Source organism: Hyla sarda, chromosome 1 (assembly GCF_029499605.1).
Source record: "Hyla sarda isolate aHylSar1 chromosome 1, aHylSar1.hap1, whole genome shotgun sequence".
In the NCBI taxonomy this organism is placed as follows: Eukaryota; Metazoa; Chordata; class Amphibia; order Anura; family Hylidae; genus Hyla; species Hyla sarda.
Genome location: NC_079189.1, coordinates 379,152,192 through 379,177,608, shown reverse-complemented (window position 1 = coordinate 379,177,608; position 25,417 = coordinate 379,152,192). Strand labels below are relative to the sequence as shown.

Genomic DNA, 25,417 nt, shown 5'->3' with positions numbered 1-25,417 from the left:
GGTCCGGTGAGGAGGTGGTCCGGGCTGCTATCTTCACCGGGGGCGCCTCTTCTCCGCGCTTCCGGCCCGGAATAGAGCCGTTGCCTAGACAACGACGCATCTGCGTCGTTGTTAAGGCAACGTGACTATTCTGAGGCCGGGCCCGAAGCGCTTAGAAGAGGCCTCCCCGGTGAAGATAGCAGCCCGGACCACCTCCTCACCGGACCACCTCCTCACCGGACAGCCCTGCAGGACCGGACCAGCGCCGAGCGGAGGTGAGTACTCAGAACTAAAGGGGGTGAGAGGGGGCTGGATGATGTTGAAGGCCGCAGTGGTCTTCAACCTGCGGACCTCCGGAGGTTTCAAAACTACAACTCCCAGCAAGCCCGGACAGCCGATGGCTGCCCGGGCTTGCTGGGAGTTGTAGTTTTGAAACCTCTGGAGGTCCGCAGGTTGAAGACCACTGCGGGTGGGGGAGTTCACTCGAGTATAAGCCGAGGGGGGTGTTTTCAGCACGAAAAATCGTGCTGAAAAACTCGGCCTATACTCGAGTATATACGGTAGTTATGTTTTGGGGCTGCTTTGCTGCATCTGGCACAGGGTACTGTCCAGAGTCAGGAAGCCCGGGCTCAGTCACAGGTCATGGGTCCTACAGCAGGATAATGATCCAAAATCCACAGCTAAGAACACCCAAGAAGGGCTAAGAGCAAAACATTGGACTATTATGAGCCCTGATCTGAATCCTATTTAACATATGTGGAAGGAGCTGAAACATATCGGGGGGAGATTTATCAAAACCTGTCCAGAGGAAAAGTTGCCCAGTTGCCCATAGTAACCAATCAGATTGCTTCTTTCATTTTTAACAAGGCCTGTGAAAAATGAAATAAACAATCTGATTGGTTGCTATGGGCAACTGGGCAACTTTTCCTTTGGACAGGTTTTGATAAATCTTCCCCATCATCTGGAGAAGGCACCCTTCAAACTTGAGACGGCTCCTCATCAGCCAAAATACCGATACCTGCAGACAAGTGTGGAAGTCTCCATCAGAATTAGAGAAATCACTTGATCTCACTGCCTCAAAAGGTTGTGCGACAAAATATAAAGTTCAGGGTAACATTATTTTTGTCCACTTATTACTTTTGTCAGTTTCAAGTTATATCAAGGAGCATTGTGTGTTTTTCTGTCTCTAACAGAAGAGTACCAACAATTTTGTCCACGTCTGTATATCATCATTACATTCAGACAAAGATTTATACAATTCCAACAACTCCTTATAGGTGTGTTATTTTTTTGTCAATGAGTGTCATACATCTGACTAGTAGAAATCTATGTGCACATTAGAAACATAGAATGTCACAAGCATGCTTAAACTCCTTCACTGTATTTTCAGTTATTCTATGCATCCACTACTCTCTCCGTAAAGTAATACTTTCTCAAATTACTTTTAAACCCCTCTAATATAAAACTATGTCCTCTTTTGTTAGTTTTTCTTCTTTTACATATGCTCTCCTCCTTTACCGTGTTGATTCCCTTTATGTATTTAAAAGTCTCTATCATATCCCATCCGTCTCTTCTTTCTTCCATGCTATACATGTTAAGGTCCTTTAACCTTTCCAGATCTGGGACTTTTATCATCGTTACTTTGGTAAACAAGTTCTGTAGACATTTTTTTCTTGCTTTTGGTTTTGCTTATGTGTGACATATTTATTATACCATCACAGGGGGTTGATAAATTTGGCTTACATAAGTAAAAACCAATAAATAACATTTGAATACCATTTTTTTTAGCACACATAAGCAAGAACCGATAAATGACTTCAGAACAACACTTTGTAACCTTACCTCCACTCCTCCTTACTAGGTTATGACATCAATAATTTCCCAACAAGATCTATGGTGAAACAAAAAAAATTCTGTGGGACAAAAATGGGGAAAAAAAGTGCCATTTTGTAACTTTTAGGACCTTCCATTTCTACCCAGTGCACTTTTTGGTAAAAGATGACACATTGTATGTATTCTGTTGGTCGATACAGTTGAAATGATATCAAACTTAGGCTTCTTTCACACTGCCGTTGTGATGCAACAGTGTGATGCCGTGGGGGAACAGGGGGAGAATAGCAGGAGAAAAAATACATCATGGCATGTATGTATATATTTATATGAAAATTTGCATGTCTAAAAATGTCCTCTTCTGACTCCTCTAACTATTTTTCTGCATACGGGGATGTGTGAGGGCTAATTTTTTCATCACGGGAGTTGTAATTTGTAAAAACAGCAAGACTCCCGGTGTTGCTAAATTACAACTTATATCTTTCCCAGACAGCAAAAGACTGTCTGAAAATGATGGGGGTTGTAGTTTAGCAACTGCTGGAGGCTCCCTGTTTGGAAACGCTGGTTTATGGGTATTTTCCCTAAGGGAGGGCACCATAAATGTACTAACCAATTTTCCTTGGGTTTTTTTCTTATAATTTCAGATCCGTTTCATATGCAGTGGACTTCTTCGGATTCGGTAGACTACGTCGATGACTAGCGTTTTTTTTATATTAATAAAATGGTTAATGAGGGCTTGTGGGGGAGTGTTTTTTGTAATAAAAGTTTTTAAAAAGCGTTGTGTTTTTTATTTACTTTACAGGCTTAGCAGTGGAAGCTGTCTTATAGACGGAATCCATTACTAAGCTGGGGCTTAGCGTTCGCCCCAAATACAGCTAGTGCTAACCCCCAATTACTACCCCGATACCCACCACCACAGGGGTGCCAGAAAGAGCCGGTACCAACAGGCCCAAAGCGTCAAACCAATAACAATGGTCCTCACCATCCTGGTAATGTCAGGCTGTTGCTACTTGGTTAGTATCTGGCTGAGAATGAAAATATGGGGAACCCTCACATTCTCAGCCAAACACCCTTTTAAAACTTTTATTCCAAAAAACACTCCCCCGTTAACCATTTTATTAATTTTAAACTAAAAAAATGTTGGTCATTGATGTAGTCCACCGATTCTGAAGAAGTCCTCTGCATATAGAAAAAAAAAACACGGAAAATTAGGGAAAATGCCCATAAACCAGCATTTCCAAACAGGGAGCCTTCAGCTGCTGCTAAACCACAACTCAGTCATGGGAGTTGTAGTTTAGCAACAGCTGGAGGCACCCCATTCCTAAACTACAACTCCCGTCATGGTTTTGCAAGAATACAACTCCCAGCATGTCCATGCCCTACTGGCCGGTGGTAGTTGCAGGCGGGGGGCCGGGTTGCAGAGCCGGCCAGCTCCCAGGAATATGAAATTACACTGCAATTTCATATTTTCAGGCGGTGCCATGAATCACGGCACAGCCCGGGAAATATGAAATTACAGTGTAGTTTAGTATTTATGGGAGCCGGCTGGCTCCGCTGCCCAGGCCCCTCATCTCCCCCCCATCTCCCTTCCTTCCTCCGCTCATTTTTATAAATGTCCCACGTGGTCTCCAGGACTGCGCACAATACTCCAAGTGAGGTCTCCCCACTGCACACACCCCTGAGAAATGACACAATGCAGAGTTATGAGAAATACAATCTCCTAAATCTCCTCTCTTATAGGGTATACAAATATTTACTAAAACAGGCATGCCAAGAGAGCTGATGGGTCCTCTTTAAAGGGTCACTCTCATTAAAACTATTTTTTGCTATTGCACTCCTTATGGTAAATGAAAAATATTTCTAATATACTTTGTTTTAAAAAATGAAGTTTTCTATGTTTTATTTGTGCTTAAAAAAGCTCAAGAGCACATTTTCCCCCAACTCATACACAGACTTTGGACCAAAGTCCAAACACAGGTGGAGTGCTGAGGGGGGGGGGGGGTGTCCAGCTTCATTCAATCATAGCTCCTCCCACACATAACTGCCATATGCTGTTGGTTGGACACCCCCCCTCAGCACTCCAGGCGGCACTTCCTGTGTTTGGACTTTGGTCCAAAGTCTGTGTATGAGATGGGGGAAAATGTGCTCTTGAGCTTTTTTAAGCACAAATAAAACATAGAAAACTTCATTTTTTTTAAACAAAGTATATTAGAAATATTTTTCATTTACCATAAGGAGTGCAATAGCAAAAATTAGTTTTAATGAGAGTGCCCATTTAAGGCATTTACTTTTTCTAGAATTTTGTTTGATTAAGGCCCCCTTTCACATTGCCATTGCGCCCGTCAAGAATGGCCGTCAAACTTTCTCTCTTTTTTTTTTGGAGTTTGCTGGGAGTCATTTTGATGGGGTACAATGGGCAACAGCGGGCCCTGATGGACCCCATTATAGTCAATGGGGTCCGTCGGGTGACGCTATTTTTCAGTGCGAGTAGCGGGAGAAAAATTGGCATAAGCAGTATTTTTTTCTGCTGCTTTTCTCCCCGGCAGCCCCGATTGCCGTCATACTACCGTGTGATAATGGTAGTGTAAAAGTAGCCTAAGATCTCTTGATTTATCATTCCTCAATTTATCTCTAAGCACAACATACCTTGAGATGCATGGCATGATATTACCAGCTTTTCACAGCAAGACACTCTGACTAAGATGTAAATGTTGTGTATATCTGTGTGGATACCCAGTCATTGTATTACAAATTTGGGTGGGACTCCTATATAGGCATCTATGTATTTTGAAATACAGAAAGCTACGTAGGAAAATCCTCCAAGACCTCTAAGTCAGCTGGGTTATAATATTGGGATGGAAGTAGCAGTCGCATGATCACTGGTAGTTGAGGGGGTCTTCTGTTACATAAGAAGACACTAGTATTATAAATGGCAAGAGGTTATGCCTTTGAGCCCAAGAGTAATGGCACGCCCAGCCCATGTTTCCACCAGAAAATTTTGCTGCAGAATCTGCAGCAGAAATCCAAAATATGCCCTGACTTTCTGATGTGGATTTTGACATTGAATACCGCATATTTTAATACAGATTTCACTGTGGATTGATGCTATCAATAGAGCTGGGCACATTCTGGCTATCTGATGCCATTTTTTTGGGAATCCACATTGAAACCTGTCAAGAGGTGAACACACATTTTTAAATCCATGTTATAAAAATATGTGCCACATAAAAAACGGCGAATAATCCCATTGAACATAACAAGTCACTTTTGGAACGATTTTGACATGGATACCTTTTGGCGCACAAAAATGTATGTTATTATATCAGTCTACTTTGATGATGCAATATTCTTTGTAGCTACATTTACATCCGCATCTCCTAAAGCTTCCCACATATATTATTCTGCAGTTTTTACCTCTCTTCATCCTCATCATAGCACTATTCCCAATAGGCACTGGCGCTCACATACACAACTCTAAAAAACAACCTTTGCCTGTTGAAATCTGTAAAAATAATACACATGTGGCATGAAAGCAAACTGTGGTGATGGTGCTGCATACTAATTGAAAAACTAATGACTTCTTCCCATCTCTACCTTCCTTGTTCTGAATTGCCTATTTCAAGCAGAGCAGATCGGCTGCCATGGAATCTGAGCGGAGGAATGCACAGGACCCATACAAACAACAAGCACTCTACTGCTCTGTAGCTAACACATTAACTCCTAAGACGACAGAAAGAACAGGGTTAAACTCAAATGCATGAGAGAAACAGTGGGAAGCATTATCCTAGCACTGTTTAGGTTAACTAACAGGCTGGGGATATTGCTATCAAGTCTTGCTGCATTACAGTTAATGCTACCAGCAGGTGGCTATGCCAACAACAGATTAAATTACTACTTTAATAATGCATTACAATTAATGGTAAGTAACCCTCACTAAGGTAGCTTCTGGAACTTAAGCACTGCTTCACCTATTCAATTATTAAATGAGCAATTTAATGTACATTACAGTTGGGTGCCACATCTATTCTCCTTGGTTAAGGTTATGTTTGCAATCAAAATGGCTAGTCCTCATATCAGTATTTGCATCTCACTCCTTAAAGATAAGGAACTTCAAAGGCACTGCTCTATATGGGCTACAGCTGACTTCAGCTACAGGGTCAATTGACTGTAAAAGCCATGACAGCTGGTAATGGAAGACTTCCTTAACTAAAATACTACTAGTCCAACTATTATATAAATCTATACACAGATGGCCATTGGGTCCAATTTTAAAGCAACCTCTGCAACCTTATGGAAATCTCCACCAAAAGATCAAGTAATGTGTATATGAAGTAAGATGCAGCTTTAGGGCTACTTAAAAACTATTAGTTCCAAGCATAAGAGCCAGCAAAGACCCCCTCTGCATGTGCACGTGATCAGCCAACCGGCAAGTCAGCAGTCCATAAACATGCAATCTCCACCACAGCACAAAAAGTCAGAGGTCCAGGATAAAGTGAAAGGCTTCCAAGTTTATTCACACCAAAAATGTGATAGCGGTGCAACGTTTCGGCAAACTGCCTTTGTCAAGCATGTGCTGACAAAGGCAGTTTGCCAAAACGTTGCACCGCTATCACATTTTTTGTGTGAATAAACTTGGAAGCCTTTCACTTTATCCTGGACCTCTGACTTTTTGTGCTGTGGTGGAGATTGCATGTTTACTTAAAAACTATGATAGCAGATGGAGCATACCATCGTACATGTAAAAAAATAGATTTGGTACCATGTTACACTGAAAACAGTTTCATTGGTCTCCAATACCTTTGTGAAGAACATTAATCAATCCCTTGAATAAGCCAGGGTGGCCATGTATTTTTATTGTAAGTCTGGATATACTGGTGCATGGCTTATTGGGTGATATTTAACAACTAGGCCTGGTTTCTACAACCTCACAGTCTGAGGAGTCATAGTAGACCAATAAAAGGAGAATCAAATTGTTATTTTTCATGGTCCTTTCACTTTATTGCTTCATGTCTGCCCAATATGAGGGATAATCGATGATGTACTAGTAGCACAGCTTGAAAGAGCTTTTTTTGACCGGCCAAAAATTGATGGAAAAGAACTTTACGAATGATGGCTGGAACATTTGGACAGCCATCCATTTTCATTTATGTTAGCGACACATGGACCAATGATGAACAATCATTTTAAGCATGCGTTATCCCAAATGATCATCCAATGAATTAATATTTCTTGTTGTTCATTGACTCTTAGGCTGGTGTCATAGTCGCAGTTTTTTGTTCTTTTTTTTTCAAATGCCAGTGCAGTTTTTGAGCCAAAGCCAGAAGTATATTAAAAAGGAATATGAATTATGAAGAAAGGTCTTATACTTCTCCTTCCTCATGGGTCCACTTCTGGTTTCAGCTCCAAAAATGCATTGGCAGTTAAAAAAAAAAAAAAAAACACCAAAAACATCAAAAGTCTGAGGTACATATCCCCTATTCATCCTACTTATACTGAGCAGTGCTGTGTCCTATACATAGCACTGCACAGTATTAGCAATCAACTGATTGCAATGAATAGTCCCCTATGGGGACATAAAAAGTGTAAAAAAAAAAAAAAGTAAGAAAATGTAAAATAAAAAAGTAAAAAAATGTGAAAAATCCCCTCCCCCAATAAAAAAGTAAAACGTCAGTTTTTCCCATTTTACCCCCAAAAAAGTGTAAAAAAAAAAAATACACATATTTGGTATCGCCGCATGCGTAAAAGTCTGAACTATTAAAATATATTGTTAATTATCCCGTACGGTGAACAGCGTAAACGTAAAACATTTTTTTAAAGTCCAAAATTGTTGCTTTTTTGTCACATTTTATTCCCAACATTTTTTTACAAAAATTAATAAAAAGTTAAACCTAAGCAATTATTATTAATTATTATTTCAGAGAAAGGCCACGTTCACATGGCCGAAAATGTGTGGAATGTCTGCCCGAGAACATGGACGGATATTCACACCAGGGCGCCAGGACCGCTCTAAAATGCACCGTCTCATATACCACAATGCATTTCCGAGCAGACATGTCTATTCTTTCTGTGTACACGGAATTTGGATTTCTGCCCTGTACACAATGCAGCAGAATCCCATAGAAATCAATTGCTGCAGCTGAATGTCTGAGCTGAAAATTCCTGCGGAATTCTGCTTAAAAATTCCGTCGTGTGAACATAGCCAAACAGCATAAGGGAGAGCAGCAGAGGGATGTGCCTTATGTGCTCAGAGCACACAGCGCAACTCTTACTTCACTACAGGTAGAGCCCTTCTGCTAAGGAGGCATAGCGGAAGAAAATGTTCCTTCACAGAGGCCAACAGGGGGAAGAAATAGACCACAAATATGCATGGTACAAACATTTCTGACCGCATTTAGTTATCATGAGTTATCATGCCCAGATGAACAGATATCATTTTTTTGCTTCAGAAACAGCACCACACCTGTCCTCAGGTTGTGTGCAGTATTGCAGCTCAGTACCACTAAAGAGAAGGGAGTTAAGTTGTAATACCTCACACAACTTGACAGATTTGTTCTGTATACCCCCATAATAATAAGTATTGGACTGTATAGATTTGTTCTGTATAGCCCCGTAATAATAAATATTGGAATGTATAGATTTGTTCTGTATAGCCCTGTAATGATAGATATTGGACGGTATAGATTTGTTCTGTATATCCCTGTAATGATAGATATTGGACAGTATAGATTTGTTCTGTATACACTCGTAATGATAGGTATAGGACTGTATAGATTTGTTCTGTATAGCCCTGTAATGATAGATATTGGACTGTATAGATTTGTTCTGTATATCCCTGTAATGATAGATATTGGACTGTATAGATTTGTTCTGTATACCCCCATAATAATAAGTATTGGACTGTATAGATTTGTTCTGTATAGCCCTGTAATGATAGATATTGGACGGTATAGATTTGTTCTGTATTGCCTTGTAATGATAGATATTGGACGGTATAGATTTGTTCAGTATATCCCTGTAATGATAGGTATTGGACTGTATAGATTTGTTCTGTATATACCTGTAATGATAGTTATTGGACGGTATAGATTTGTTCAGTATATCCCTGTAATGATAGATATTGGACTGTATAGATTTGTTCTGTATACACTTGTAATGATAGGTATAGGACTGTATAGATTTGTTCTGTATAGCCCTGTAATGATAGGTATTGGACTGCATAGATTTGTACTGTATACCCTCCCATAATAATAAGTATTGGACTGTATAGATTTGTTCTGTATAGCCCCGTAATAATAAGTATTGGACTGTATAGATTTGTTCTGTATAGCCCTGTAATGATAGGTATAGGAATGTATAGATTTGTCCTGTATATACCTGTAATGATAGGTATAGGACTGTATAGATTTGTTCTGTATAGCCCTGTAATGATAGGTATTGGACTGCATAGATTTGTACTGTATACCCTCCCATAATAATAAGTATTGGACTGTATAGATTTGTTCTGTATAGCCCCGTAATAATAAGTATTGGACTGTATAGATTTGTTCTGTATAGCCCTGTATTGATAGGTATAGTAATGTATAGATTTGTCCTGTATATACCTGTAATGATAGGTATTGGACTGTATAGATTTGTTCTGTATAGCTCCGTAATAATAAGTATTGGACTGTATAGATTTGTTCTGTATAGCCCTGTAATGATAGGTATTGGACTGTATAGATTTGTTCTGTATAGCCCCGTAATAATAAGTATTGGAATGTATAGATTTGTCCTGTATATACCTGTAATGATAGGTATTGGACTGTATAGATTTGTTCTGTATAGCCCCGTAATAATAAGTATTGGACTGCATAGATTTGTTCTGTATACCCCCCCATAATAATAAGTATTGGACTGCATCGATTTGTTCTGTATAGCCCTGTAATGATAGGTATTGGACTGTATAGATTTGTTCTGTATAGCTCTGTAATGATAGGTATTGGACTGTATAGATTTGTTCTGTATAGCCCTGTAATGATAGATATTGGACTGTATAGATTTGTTCTGTATACCCTCGTAATGATAAGTATAGGACTGTATAGATTTGTTCTGTATACCCTCGTAATGATAGGTATTGGACTGCATAGATTTGTACTGTATACCCTCCCATAATAATAAGTATTGGACTGTATAGATTTGTTCTGTATAGCCCTGTAATGATAGGTATTGGACTGTATAGATTTGTTCTGTATAGCCCTGTAATGATAGGTATAGGAATGTATAGATTTGTCCTGTATACACCTGTAATGATAGGTATTGGACTGTATAGATTTGTTCTGTATAGCCCCGTAATAATAAGTATTGGACTGTATAGATTTGTTCTGTATAGCCCTGTAATGATAGGTATTGGACTGTATAGATTTGTTCTGTATAGCCCCGTAATAAGAAGTATTGGAATGTATAGATTTGTCCTGTATATACCTGTAATGATAGGTATTGGACTGTATAGATTTGTTCTGTATAGCCCCGTAATAATAAGTATTGGACTGCATAGATTTGTTCTGTATACCCCCCCATAATAATAAGTATTGGACTGCATCGATTTGTTCTGTATAGCCCTGTAATGATAGGTATTGGACTGTATAGATTTGTTCTGTATAGCTCTGTAATGATAGGTATTGGACTGTATAGATTTGTTCTGTATAGCCCTGTAATGATAGATATTGGACTGTATAGATTTGTTCTGTATACCCTCGTAATGATAAGTATAGGACTGTATAGATTTGTTCTGTATACCCTCGTAATGATAGGTATTGGACTGCATAGATTTGTACTGTATACCCTCCCATAATAATAAGTATTGGACTGTATAGATTTGTTCTGTATAGCCCTGTAATGATAGGTATTGGACTGTATAGATTTGTTCTGTATAGCCCTGTAATGATAGGTATAGGAATGTATAGATTTGTCCTGTATACACCTGTAATGATAGGTATTGGACTGTATAGATTTGTTCTGTATAGCCCCGTAATAATAAGTATTGGACTGTATAGATTTGTTCTGTATAGCCCTGTAATGATAGGTATTGGACTGTATAGATTTGTTCTGTATAGCCCCGTAATAATAAGTATTGGAATGTATAGATTTGTCCTGTATATACCTGTAATGATAGGTATTGGACGGTATAGATTTGTTCTGTATAGCCCCGTAATAATAAGTATTGGACTGCATAGATTTGTTCTGTATACCCCCCCATAATAATAAGTTTTGGACTGCATAGATTTGTTCTGTATAGCCCTGTAATGATAGGTATTGGACTGTATAGATTTGTTCTGTATACCCTCATAATGATAGGTATCGGACTGCATAGATTTGTTCTGTATAGCCCTGTAATGATAGGTATTGGACTGTATAGATTTGTTCTGTATACCCTCATAATGATAGGTATTGGACTGTATAGATTTGTTCTGTATAGCTCTGTAATGATAGGTATTGGACTGTATAGATTTGTTCTGTATAGCCCTGTAATGATAGATATTGGACTGTATAGATTTGTTCTGTATACCCTCGTAATGATAAGTATAGGACTGTATAGATTTGTTCTGTATACCCTCGTAATGATAAGTATAGGACTGTATAGATTTGTTCTGTATAGCCCTGTAATGATAGGTATTGGACTGCATAGATTTGTACTGTATACCCCCCCATAATAATAAGTATTGGACTGTATAGATTTGTTCTGTATACCCTCGTAATGATAGGTATAGGACTGTATAGATTTGTTCTGTATAGCCCTGTAATGATAGGTATTGGACTGCATAGATTTGTACTGTATACCCTCCCATAATAATAAATATTGGACTGTATAGATTTGTTCTGTATAGCCCTGTAATGATAGATATTGGACGGTATAGATTTGTTCTGTATACCCTCGTAATGATAGGTATAGGACTGTATAGATTTGTTCTGTATAGCCCTGTAATGATAGGTATTGGACTGCATAGATTTGTACTGTATACCCTCCCATAATAATAAATATTGGACTGTATAGATTTGTTCTGTATAGCCCTGTAATGATAGATATTGGACGGTATAGATTTGTTCAGTATATCCCTGTAATGATAGATATTGGACGGTATAGATTTGTTCAGTATATCCCTGTAATGATAGATATTGGACGGTATAGATTTGTTCAGTATATCCCTGTAATGATAGATATTGGACTGTATAGATTTGTTCTGTATACACTTGTAATGATAGGTATAGGACTGTATAGATTTGTTCTGTATAGCCCTGTAATGATAGGTATTGGACTGCATAGATTTGAACTGTATACCCTCCCATAATAATAAGTATTGGACTGTATAGATTTGTTCTGTATAGCCCTGTAATGATAGATACTGGACTGTATAGATTTGTTCTGTATAGCTCTGTAATGATAGGTATTGGACTGTATAGATTTGTTCTGTCTACTCCCGTAATGATAAGTATAGGACTGTATAGATTTGTTCCGTATACTCCTGTAATGACAGATATTGGACTGCACAGATTTGTTCAGTATACCCCCATAATGATAGGTATTAGACTGTATAGATTTGTTCTGTATACCTCCGTAATGATAGGTATTGGACTGTAGAGATTTGTTCCGTATACCCCCGTAATGATAGGTATAAGACTGTATAGATTTGTTCCGTATACTCCCGTAATGACAGATATTCGACTGCAGAGATTTGTTCAGTATATCCCCATAATGATAGGTATTGGACTGCATATATTTGTTCTGTATACCCTGTAATTAGAGATGAGCGAATCGAAGCTGACGAACCCGAATTCGTTACGGATTTCATGGAATATTAGATTCGCAATGAATTCGAATATCGTACGAATCTCTTCATTAAACTCCATTTACTGCGGTCCAGGTTCCAGGGCATCTAAAATCTACATGTCAGTACATGGAGCAAGGAACGCTGGGAAGGCAGGAAGGGAAGTAGGCGGGATGACCCTGAATCCCATGCAGGATGCAGCCTATCAGCAGCCAGTCACCCCTGTGATGTCACAGCCCTATATATTCGGCAGCCATTTTGCAGCTCGTCATATCATTCATTACACTGCATAGAGATAGGATGGACATCGCTGTGTGTGTGTTACACAGAAAAGCTCATTCCAGCAGCGTTTAACATCCTAGTCACATCAGCGTTCTGGTGGACAGAGGGCAGTGTTTTTCACTGAAAAGGATTTTTACTGCAGCCATTAACCTCCCAGTCACTTTCTGCAGCATTGTATTACAGAGAGGGGCAGATAGCTGTGTGTTGCCTCATACATTTCAACAAGCAGTCTTAACTTCATAAACCTTAGCAGAGGAGGCAGGAATAATTTTTAAGCGCAATTCTGTGTCCTTGTTCCACAAAAAATCATCTACTGGTTATACTAGTCTGTAGACAATATAATACCCAGCAGTCCATTCCTAATAGTCTTTGACAGAGTGAAATTTTGTGTTTAGTACACAGCTTTTTTGTGCTACAGCACTGTTGTGTATTGCTGGTGTTGTGTAAAAATATGTTTTTTTTAAGCGTACTGTACCACATTTTTCTGCCCTCATAAGTGCATACCACATATGTACATCTAGTGTACTATTTTGTACCTGTTAATCTGTCAAGGGCCTAGATACTGTGAAAGTCCAGGCAAATGTAATCACCGGCTGGTGTTTTACTAAAATATGTTTTTTTACGTGTACAGTAACGCATTTTTCTGCCCTCATAAGTGCATACCACATAACTACCTCTAAGTAGTGTACTATTTTGTGCCTGTTAATCTGTCAAGGGCCTTCATACTGTGAAAGGACAGCCAAAAGTAATCACCGGCTGGTGTTTTACTCAAATACGTTTATTAAGCGTACTGTACTTCATTTTGTCTGCCCTCATAAGTGCATACCACATACCTATATCTAAGTGGTGTACTGTTTTGTACCTGTTAATCTGTCATGGGCCTAGATACTGTGAAAGTCCAGGCAAAAGTACACACCTGCTGCTGTGAAGCGTATTGTACTCCCCTCATATACGCACTAAGTATGTCAGGCAGAGAAGTACCAGGACGTGCACAGAAGAGTGCCACAGGCCTAAATTCCTCAGGAAAAGGTCTCAGCAGACTAGGGGCGAGTGGTAGCAGGCATCGCAGTGAGAGGCCTGAGCTCCTGGTATCAGCTAGTGGTTGTGTCTCGACCAGCAACCTATCTGCCATCATCGATTGGTTAACACGGTCATTCAATTCATCAAAAGTGACATCTGATACCCCCAGTCAACAGTCGGTGGGTTTCTCAGACACAACCCTCAGTTGACATGGCCCGGGAGCAGTCCCTGTCCTCCAATTGTCTCTGTCCTATGCCATTCCCTCCACTACAGAAGTTTCTTATTCTGTGGGTTCAGCTCCACTATTCACTGAGGACGATCTAATAGAGGACAGTCAGCAGCTACTGCCCAGCCAACAAGTGGAGGAGACATCCGCCGCTTCCTCCACTAGTCGGGCAAGTTGTGATGAGGAGAGTGACGTGGGAGGCGGTGTTGCCAGCGTTCAGGGTCCTGAAGCAGACACTGTTGAGGAACCTGAGGAGGACATCAGTGACGTGCAGACACTTGTTGATAATGATGAAGCTGATCGCAATTAGGAGCCCGGTGCAGAAGGGGCTTCATCATTATCAGGAGAAGAGAGCTGCAGGTTGCCCGTGAGGCAGCAGCTGAGCCAGCAAGGTGGTAGCACGGGTGGCAGTCAGCATGGTGGCAGAAGTGGAAATTCTGGAGCCAAACGTGCCCGGGAGGTAGTGGAACAGGGGTTCCTGGAGACGGCGGCAGTAGCAGTCAACAAATGCAGACTGTTGGTGGGAAAATCAGCTACTCAGCGGTGTGGCAATTTTTAATCAAGCATTTAGAGGAGGTTGCAAACAAATGAAAAAAGAAAAGGCCCAAGGAGGCGCCCAGTGCATTACCCTAAAAATGATTTCAAATACCCACGTAAAGTGGGGATTCGTGAGGGGTCTAATAAATGGCCGCTCACCTGGAGCGTATAATAATACGCGTATAACCTCAGTCTGAGGTAATGGAGGAACCCGTGCAAGCCTACAGGTCTTCAGGATGGATCCAAAGGGAGATCCTGTTGGTGAACTTAGTATTGGAAAAAATGACCTTTCATCAGGTGCTCGGGGATCCAAGGAGATCTCACAACCAGGTCATGGAGGTGGATAAGAATTCAAGCTTTATTAGTATACAACAAGACGTTTCGGGGTTAGCATACCCCTTCTTCAGATTGAAATGCAGAGGCGAAAGCTTCAGGGGTGCAGGAATACAGGCGCTGACCAAGAAGGGGACCAGTGAAGCCAGGTAGATATCAAACAGCTTTAATCCAATGCGACGCGTTTCACCGCGCTTGCATGGTTTCATCAGGCATGCCTGATGAAACCGCGCAAGCGCGGTGAAACGCGTCGCATTGGATTAAAGCTGTTTGATATCTACCTGGCTTCACTGGTCCCCTTCTTGGTCAGCGCCTGTATTCCTTCACCCCTGAAGCTTTCGCCTCTGCATTTCTGTCGATTCTAGGAAGGCTGCAGACCCAGTTCACTATACTACAAACGCAGATCCTTGTTGTGTAGGAATTTGCACAACCTGGCAGGGTGAGCATTCATCTTTACCCTCCCTTCTCACGCACCTGTAATCCCGTTGATTCTCCACAAGGGAGCGCCTGTTCTTCTTTTGTTTTACACCTTCTTCAGATTGACAGATTTGTGACAATTGTCAATTGAGACAAATCTGTCAATCTGAAGAAGGGGTATGCTAACCCCGAAACGCGTTGTTGTATACTAATAAAGCTTGAATTCTTATCCACCTCCATGACCTGGTTGTGAGATCTCCTTGGATCCCCGAGCGCCTGATAAAAGGTCATTTTTTCCAATACTAAGTCCAGAGGAGGTTCACATAGCCACATGCAAGATATCTTGGCAGAAGGTGAAGCATGGCCAGTGTCCCAATGTTGGCACCAAGGCCTTGCGTCAACATATGCTTCACCACCATAAAGCGGCATGGGAGAACCGTGGCTCTAATGTAGTGGTCCAGCCTGCTGCATCACCCAGTGGCACGCCGCTCCCTCTTTCAGCCAGCCAAGGCTCCACCACCTCAGCTGAGGAAAGCTGTGTGTCATACCCTCCTTCTGTCACTCCAGATGCTCCTGCTCCTCCAACTTTTAGTCAGCCATTCCTCCAACAATCCATTGGCAAAGCCATGTCCAAGAGACAAAAGTATGCGCCCACTCATCCAATGGTGCCGAAGCTGAATGTGCTCCTGTCCAAGTTGCTGGTGCTGCAGTCCCTCCCTTTTCAAGTGATGGACTCTGCACCTTTAAGAGAACTGATGGCTTGTGCCGAGCAGAGGTGGAGAGTGCCAAGCTGTTATTTCTTTGCGAAGAATGCAGTATCAGCCCTGCACAATTTAGTGGAAGAGAAGGTGGGCCAGTCCTTGAGCCTGTCAGTGTGTACCAACGTGCATGGCAGCGCCAACGTCTGGACCTGTAACTGTGGTCAGGGACCATACATGTTCATTATGGCTCACTGGGTGAATGTGGTTCCTGCACAGCCACAACACCAACTTGGACAGGTCACACCGCTTCCTCCTCCACACTCTCAGGCCATTGGTCCTGTGACAGTGGGCGACTCCGCCTCCTCATCCTCCACTGTGTCCTAAGCTTCCACTGCCCAGACAAGTCTCAGTGGCCCTTCAGCATACCGTGTGTGCAGGGCACGGCGGTGTCACACTGTTCTTCCCATGGTTTGCCTTGGCAAAAAGAGTCACACAGGGGAGGAACTGCTAAAAGTAATTCATAAAGAAATCAGAGCATGGCTTACTCCATGAAAACTGGAAATGGGAACCATGTTGACTGACAACAGGAATCTTGCATGCGCTGCGACTGGGAAGGCTGAGCCATGTGCCCTGCATGGCACTTGTGTTCAATCTGGTCGTGAAGCAGTTCCTGAAGTGTTCCCCCTATTTGCAAGACATCCTAACAATGGGAAGGAAACTTTGCATGCACTTCAGCCACTTGTACACCGCAAAGCACACCCTCCTTGAGCTGCAGCGTCAGAACGGTATCCCCAACATAGTCCGATTTGTGACATTGCCACACGCTGGAATTCCACCCTCCATATGTTGGGCCAACTGTACGAACAGAGAAAAGCCATCACCGATTTCTTGATTATCCAAGCAGATAGGGGTACTCCCCTATGTAACTTCAATGTGAACCAGGGGCAGCTCATATGTGACACCTGCCGTTTGCTCAGGCCCTTTGAGGAAGCCACATTATTAGTAAATTGCCAGGATTACGGGATGAACGACGTCATTCCAGTGCTTCATTTCTTGCAACACGTGTTGGAAACGATGGCTGGTCAGGGCACTGGAGACGTGGTGCCTACATCTCACAGCCACATGAGCCCTGTGGGGGCTGAACTGGAGGAGGGGGAGGGGTACAGTGGAGCACAGTTTAGATTTCGCCAAATGAGCATTTTTTCTAGTAATCTGACAGGAGAGGAGGAGCAGGAGCAGCCAGACGAGCTAGAGGGTTATGAGGAAGGCGAGACAGAGGACCCAGACACATCATGGCAGTATGCAGTGGAGATGGAAGCAGGGAGTACCTCCGAGTCACTTGCACAAATGGCATAATGCATGCTCACTTGCTTGCATAGTGACAGCCGAATTGTCACCATTCGGCAGCGGGAGGACTTCTGGATCTCCATCTTATTGTACCCTTGCTACCGCCACAAAATAGGTGCCTTTTTTACACCCACTGAGAGGGAGGACAAAGAGACCTACTACAGAGGCATTATATGTAGTCAGTTGGCTGATGCCTATCAGCACCATCGTCCATCCTCTCGCAGGTCTGAATCGGGGGGCCCTCTGCGCTCACCTTCCACTGCCATTGCTGCTGGGGAGGGGTGAGGTGGCAGGAGTAGTACCAGCTCCATCAGTAGCAGCCTGAGTCTACAGTTGCTGATGAGTAGCTATCTCCACCCGCATAGTGAAGCAACTCATCAGCCGCAGGTACACCTGGAGCAGGACCTGAACCAGCAGGTGGTGGCATACCTTGACATGCCCATGCCAACACACCCTAAAGATCGTCTGGACTTCTGGGCCGCCAAACTTGATTTGTGGCCGCAACTAACAGAGTTTGCCCTGGAAAAGCTGTCCTTCCCAGCCAGTAGCGTGCCATCAGAGTGGGTGTTTAGTGCGGCGGGGGCCATTGTCACCCCAAGGAGAACTCGTCTGTCCACCAAAAATGTGGAGAGACTGACCTTTGTGGATCATGGATCAGCCAGGATTTCCAGCCACCAATGCCTGATGCATCAGAGTAGATTGACCATAGTGCCACACTAACACTTCACAAATATGGATAGTTCTGCTCCCTAGTTACAAACATTCCTCCGCATCAGACCTTCATCCACCTCATCACCGGGTACTGGTATTGCCACCCACCGCACCAGTCTGTCACTTTCAGGACTCCTGATCCTGCTGCTGCCATCTCCAGGCTGTCTCATTCAGCCACTATATGGTCTCTTCTCATGCTTTAGTCAACTCTAGGCTGTGTCATTTAGCCAATTAATGGTTTACTGATGCTGCTGGGCCTGGGTCTAAAAAATGTTATGGTAGCACTAGCTACCATAAATCTTCAATTTACATTTTAAAATTCATCTTTTAATCTTAGGGATTGTGAAGCCTTAGGGTCTGCTCAAGCTGCTGCCAACATCTCCAGGCTGTGTCATTCAGCAACTATAAGGTCTTCTCATGCTGCCAACATCTCCAGGCTGTGTCATTCATCCAATATTTGGTTTACTGTTGCTTCAACCACCTCCAGGCTGTGCCATTCATCCAATAAATGGTTTACTGATGCTTCAGCCACCTCCAGGCTGTGCCATTCATCCAATATATGGTTTACTGATGCTTCAGCCACCTCCAGGCTGTGCCATTCATCCAATATATGGTTTACTGATGCTTCAGCCACCTCCAGGCTGTGTCATTCAGCAACTACATGGTTTAGTGATGCTGCTGGGCCTAGAACATTACCTAGATATGTTTATGGTAGCACGAGGTACCATACATCTTCAATGGAAATTTCAAAATTCATCTTTTCATCTTAGGGATTGTGAAGCCCTTGTGTCTACTCATGCTGCTGCCACCTCCAGGCTCTGTCATTGTGCTGCCAGGTGACATGTGACTCCTTGTTAGATTTGGTCCTTTGTACACATACACTGGGGGCCCGGGACACTAAAACTTGGTTAAAATTAAAATTTCTATTTCAAAATCCTCAATTTCAATTTAAAAATCTTAAATTTCAATTTAAAAATCTTAAATTTCTATTTCAAAATCTTAAATTTCAGTGGTCTCCTCATGCTTCTGCCAACTCCAGGCTGTGTCATTCAGCCACTATATAGTCTCCTCATGCTTCAGCCAACTCAAGGCTGTGTCATTCAGTCAATATATGGTTTACTGATGCTGCTGGGCCTGGGCTTAAAATTTTTTTATGGCAGCACTAGCTACCATAAACCTTCAATTTAAATTTCAAAATTCATCTTTTAATCTTAGGGATTGTGAAGCCCTAGTGTCTACTCATGCTGCTGCCAGCTCCAGGCTGTGTCATTCAGCCACTATATGGTCTCCTCATGCTTCAGCCACATCCAAGCTGTGTCATTCAGCCACTAAATGGTCTCCTCATGCTGCCAACACCTCCATGCTGTGTCATTTAGCCACTGTATGGTCTCCTCATGCTGCCATCACCTCCACACTGTGTCAATCAGCCACTATATGGTCTCCTTATGCTTCAGACATATCCAAGCTGTGTAATTCGGCCACTATATGGTCTCTTCATGCTGCCAACACCTCCACGCATTGTCATTTAGCCACTCTATGGTCTCCTCATGCTGCCAGGTATTGGACTGCATAGATTTGTTCTGGATACCCCGTAATGATAGGTATTGGACTGTATAGATTTGTTCAGTATATCCCTGTAATGATAGGTATTGGACTGTATAGATTTGTTCTGTATAGCCCTGTAATGATAGGTATTGGACTGTATAGCTTTGTTCTGTATAGCCCTGTAATGATAGGTTTTGGACTGTATATAGTGTTTCACCAAACAACGTGTCTACAGCTGTTGCAAAACTACAACTCCAAGCATGCCCGGACAGTCATTGGCTGTCTGGGCATGCTGAGAGTTGTAGTTTTGCAAAAGCTGGAGACGCACAGTTTGGAAAACACTGCTGTAATACCTAGTACATTTAAAATAATTGAAATAAAGATTGAGACAAAATGAAAAGTATGCATGCGCTATGCCGGTCGCTTCCTCGCATTAACCCTTTTAAATCAATTTCACTTTTGTACTGCAGAGGAAGGTTTCCTAGCAACATCTGAATAGTATCTCTTGTGTTGTGCGCAGATGAAGTGCTTGAGATCGGAATTAATTGGCTACTAGGCAACAGCTCGGGAGTACAACAGACCCGATCTTCAAATATGCGCACCATTCATGGGTTAATACGGAAGGGGCAAGGAATTCAGCTGAATTTCTTGCTCTGTAAATTCTCTGGCCAGAACAAAGAGACCTGGTCGTTCCTGGTCGTTTTTTTTTTTTTTTTTTTTTTTTTAACACACTAATAAAAAACAAGCAAACAAAAAAAAATAATGTATGACGTAAATAATAAAGCATGATTTGCACACTCATCTTATACCAAGGCTATATTGATGTTGCTCGGGAAACGTGTACATTTGGGGAAGCAGATGATGCATAAATGAACATAGGTGGTCACTGGTCACAATGGCATCATCCCGTGCAGGGGTAGCACGTGGTTAGATGGTGGGGATATGTATTATTTTAAGATCTCTGGAGCAGATGGAAAATGAAAGTCCTGACTTCTGTACTTCAATAAATGTCGCCTGCGTGTCTCTTGCTCATTTGTTCTATGGATTTGTAACCTAGGAAACCTGAACGTGAACTCTGAGAAGAATTGCTGAGAAGCCATTAATCCCTAAGTACAATATATAGCAACCAGATTTGACTTAATTGTTCCTCATAAGTACAACACATCACATTATTAATACATAAAAAATATTATCTTTATATAAAACTGCTTGGTCTACGTCTTATTCCTGAAGACTAAATATAGAAATGCAGCGACTTTCTTGTTTTATTATCATTGCCTTGTTGTAAAGATGCAATTTACATCTACGTTTAGTATCCTGTGCATATTTGATGCGCAGGATTTGAAGCTGCAGATTTGAAGCTGTGTTCAGTCATTAAAATCTGCAGCTTCAAATCCTGCACATCAAATATGGATACTGTACGTGTAAATACACCCTGAGGGTAGGGTCAAACGTGCCATATTTTGAAGCAAATTTGCTGCTGTGTATTTTCCAACCCATTGAAGTCAAATGGGTAGCAAATCACCGGCAGAAAATACGCAGCAAAATATGGCACGTGTGACCCTACCCTGAAAGTGTATTTCCTATTTCAGCTACAGTAACACATTAGCTCATAAAGTAACATATTAGAGTGTCATAAAATAGCTAAGCTAAGGAGCTGAAGAGACATCTTCAAGAGTAAAATGGTGTGGGTGTGGCTTTTCAAAAGTTTATACTTCTTTGTATTCTTTTATTTATTATGGGGGAGATTTATCAAAACCTGTGCAAAGGAAAAATTGCCTTGTCGCCCATAGCAACCAGTCAGATCCCTTCTTTCATTTTTAACAAGGCCTCTGCAAAATGAATGAAGCAAGCTGATTGGTTGCTATGGGCAACTGGGCAACTTTTCCTTTGCACAGGTTTTGATAAATCTCCCCTATGTGTATGCTTTGTGGCTGTGGGGACAGGCCTGACAGGCAGGGGGGCCTTGTAGAAGTTGGAGGGTGGTGTCCTTTTAGGACAGACCATAAAACATTGATGCAGGTCTCCGTTGCAGTCAGTTGTCTCTTATGTTCATTGAACTATGTTTTACCTTGTTGTTGTATAAAGGAGTGCCCATTCAGAATGCGTATCTGACATTATGTACTGGGTGATTTTCACATCACATCACTGCCCAATTAGGTTGGGAGTGGTAACCTGTGGCATAATAGAGACATGTTACCTTGAACCTCCTGGGACCCTGGGAGGAGTATGTGCATGCACCTTTTAAAGGGAACCTGTCACATTGTATGTGCAGTCCTATGTGGGGGCCCAAGTCTTATTAGTGACTGACAGTTATCTCTTTATTTAGAGTCATATAGAACAGACTGTCACTCATTGAGTAAGACCTCCCACTGGACTAAGCATAGAAAGGTAGGAATGTAAACGAATAAAACACACGTTATATTGAATCTTTTCTCACAAAATGATATGTAAATCGGCTTAGAATCTCCTACCCTATACCATGATTTTGGCAAACCACACTGGTTGTTCAACATGACAGGTTCCATTTAAATATGGAGTTGCATGGTATGTGTGTGGGCCTAGGAATGCGTTCCCATTCTGAAGATAGGCCATAAGCTATAGCTATACTAATTTCTCCTTCATGTGCCCTACGTGTGATTATTAGACATGTATTATGCTAGCGTCATCCCTCTAAATATAATATTTATCACATAGATTATAACAATTGAACACTGTTACATCTGCATGCTGGGAAAAAAATGATCTACTATATTATCTACTGTAGAGTAATGACATTTACTTACACAATGGTGTTTATAGTGTATAGCAATGTGTATGTCCATCTAAAGAGCTGAGTGCTGGTGGATACACATGCTCAGTCATTCTCTGATCATCTGTTCACTACCCAGAAGCCTATAGATATAACTTCCTACCATGTGTCAGGGAAGGACTAAAACCTTCTCTGCTTATTAGGATTTTAAAGCCCTGCATCCTGACAGCAGATCTAAACCCTACACATGCCCACTTTCTTTATTGTTTTATTCATAACATTGTATTTTCATTGGTTTCTAAAGGGGGTATACTATGGATGTCACATAGTATGTATCTTCACTATTCTCGATCCTACATATCTACAGAAAACAAAGAAGGAATTGTATTGTCAGCTGCCAGAGAGGGAAGGAGAGTGATTATGCTCAGAGTACACATCCAGCAGCATAGATTAGCTGTAGCCCCAAAGGGGACAGAAGGAAGAAAAGAAGTAAAATTGAACAAAAAGACAATTGCAAGAAATACTGCAAGTTTCTTTGATTTAAGTGTTAACACTCTTTCAGGACATTTGGTATACAAATGACTTGTTAATCTCTTTAAATGTAGGAGACATGGTTTCACTTTTTAATAATACGGAATCTGGAAATCATATCTTTAACATTTTATGTTAGTGTTATTGTTATTTAAAAGTTTTGTAAAACTGATGCAACAGTGTTCAAATGCTGCCAGTTCTCAGACAAAGTATGTTATGATCTCATCCATGTTCCCATTTCACGCATGTATCTCATTACAGTCATCCCCATGAAGTTATTAATGTGGACATGAAAGATGTTGCCTAATCCCATTATTCTTATTGAAATGACTGTGACAACCATCTTACCCTGTAATAATCAGTGCTATAGACATCTCTAGACATTCCAAAGTCTCCAATCTTCACTAAGAGATTTTCTCCCACCAGACAGTTTCTTGTGGCCAGATCGCGGTGGACAAAGTGCTGAGAGGCCAGGTACACCATACCTGCTGCAATCTGCTGAGCTATATGAAGCATCTGAGATTGAGTGAGCTCTGCAGGACGGTTTCCTTCTGCCATAAGGACAGCATCTGGTCCATGGGCCCTAAAAGGAGAGAAAAGAGGATTTTATAAAATTCAAGTGTCTTGATCTAAAAATTGTTTTTGTACAGATTTGTGAAATAAAGATATGAAGGACTTGGATTTTAGGTCAATCTAAATTCATCATTTCCTTATGGTAACCACAGTATGCTGTCATTGTTTAATTATATTACTGTACACAAAGTCACTGCATTGTATTTTATGTAATTGTAAGAAAGCTAATTTCTTAGGATTTAGTATTACGTTATTTTGTAATAATTTATTGCTATATGTGCAGTACCACCATAACTTCAGAGCAACACATTCCCTCTCTCTGTTCTTTTATTGACCCACTTGCATACTTATGTCACCTACACCTAAAAAAAAATATCCAGAATCTGCCCTTTCGGAAATGCCACAAAATGTTATTGTTGTTCTAATTCGTTCCATTCATTCTACAATTACTATTAACTAATTTGCCTTAATTTCACCAAACTCTATTTGCATCTATCCTGAATACAGCTTTCTCCACCTGTCTTTGTTGTAGAACAAAGCAGTGAAGGTGAGTGATAAAATGCCCTCAGTAGGGTAATTCTACCCCTTTAAGAATCAGTCCCAAAGAGCATGTAGAGGTAGAGGGTGATCTACGGTGTTACCCAGTTGATGGCCCAGAAGATTTGGGGGAGTAGGCCCTGAGACATGGCAATTAAGATATCGTTAGACTTAGACCCCTTACTAGTCATGAGAAAGTCAGCAAAGAGACAAATGTAAGCACAATATGGGGCAGATTTACTGTTGGAAATGCATCTGTTTTTCGACATTCTGGTTAACTTGCCTGTCATCACCTTTATTACTAGTGTTGCTCGCGAATATTCGCAATTCGAATATTATTCGCGAATATCGCATATTCACGAATTCGCGAATTTCGCGAATATAGCGCTATATATTCGTAATTACGAATATTCGTTTTTTTTTTCTTCACAGTACACATCCCAGTGATCACCCCTCTCTGCTTCCAGCTTGTGTGGTGTAAAGAAGGCTGTAATACTACTGTGTGAGACTGGCGTGCGAAAATTCGCATATGTGAATTTTCGCACATGCGAATTTTCGTGCATGCTAATTTTCACATATGTTAATTTTCCCATACGCGATTTTTCGCATATGCGAAAATAAAACGAGAATATAACGAATATGCGAATATTCGCGAATATATGACGAATATTCGTCCATATATTCGCGAATATTCGCAAATTCGAATATGGCCTATGCCGCTCAACACTATTTATTACATGTCCAAGAAAGCTAGGTATGCATTGTGCACAGGGAAAATACTTGATAATCCGTGGATGCTCAGTCCTCTTAGGTTCTTAGGCTTTAGTATCCAGGTAAAAAACAAAATGGAAGACTGCACTTCAGGAAGTATGTCCAATGAACGTCAAGTTTCATTTACCCATCACATACAACGATGCAACTTTTCAACTTTACTATAAGGTCTTTCTCAAGCAGGTTGAAATGGTGTATGCTTGTATCTGATGGGTGAATAAAACTTAAAGCGTAACCATCAGATCCAACAAAAAATAGTTTTTTAAATATATCACTCAGTACCTAATCCTGACAATGTACATGACATTTTTATGTGTTTAGCACCTTTATTTATTTTTTATTACACTTTTAATTTAGCTCACTAGTCTGAATTCCTCTCAAAGGGAGGGGGCGTGGCCTCACTGTACAGGTCTCCGCCCCCTCCCTCAGTATGCTGTCTGCTCCCCTAGCATTAGCAAAACTACAACTCCCAGCTTGTCCTCACTGACAGTAACAGGACACAAGCTGACAGTGGGAGGATTTT

The 25,417-nt window shown here is 41.3% G+C and overlaps 1 protein-coding gene across 3 annotated transcripts in view; it reads right to left on the bottom strand.

Moving 5' to 3' along the window:
* Positions 1–25,417, bottom strand: part of NTRK2 (neurotrophic receptor tyrosine kinase 2) — a 274,910-nt gene that overhangs the window by 24,045 nt on the left and 225,448 nt on the right. For all 3 annotated transcript variants that reach the window (XM_056524265.1, XM_056524272.1, XM_056524255.1), the window contains one exon: positions 23,362–23,596. In XM_056524265.1, coding sequence (XP_056380240.1) covers positions 23,362–23,596 — 235 coding nt within the window. The remainder of the gene's footprint in view (positions 1–23,361; positions 23,597–25,417) is intronic.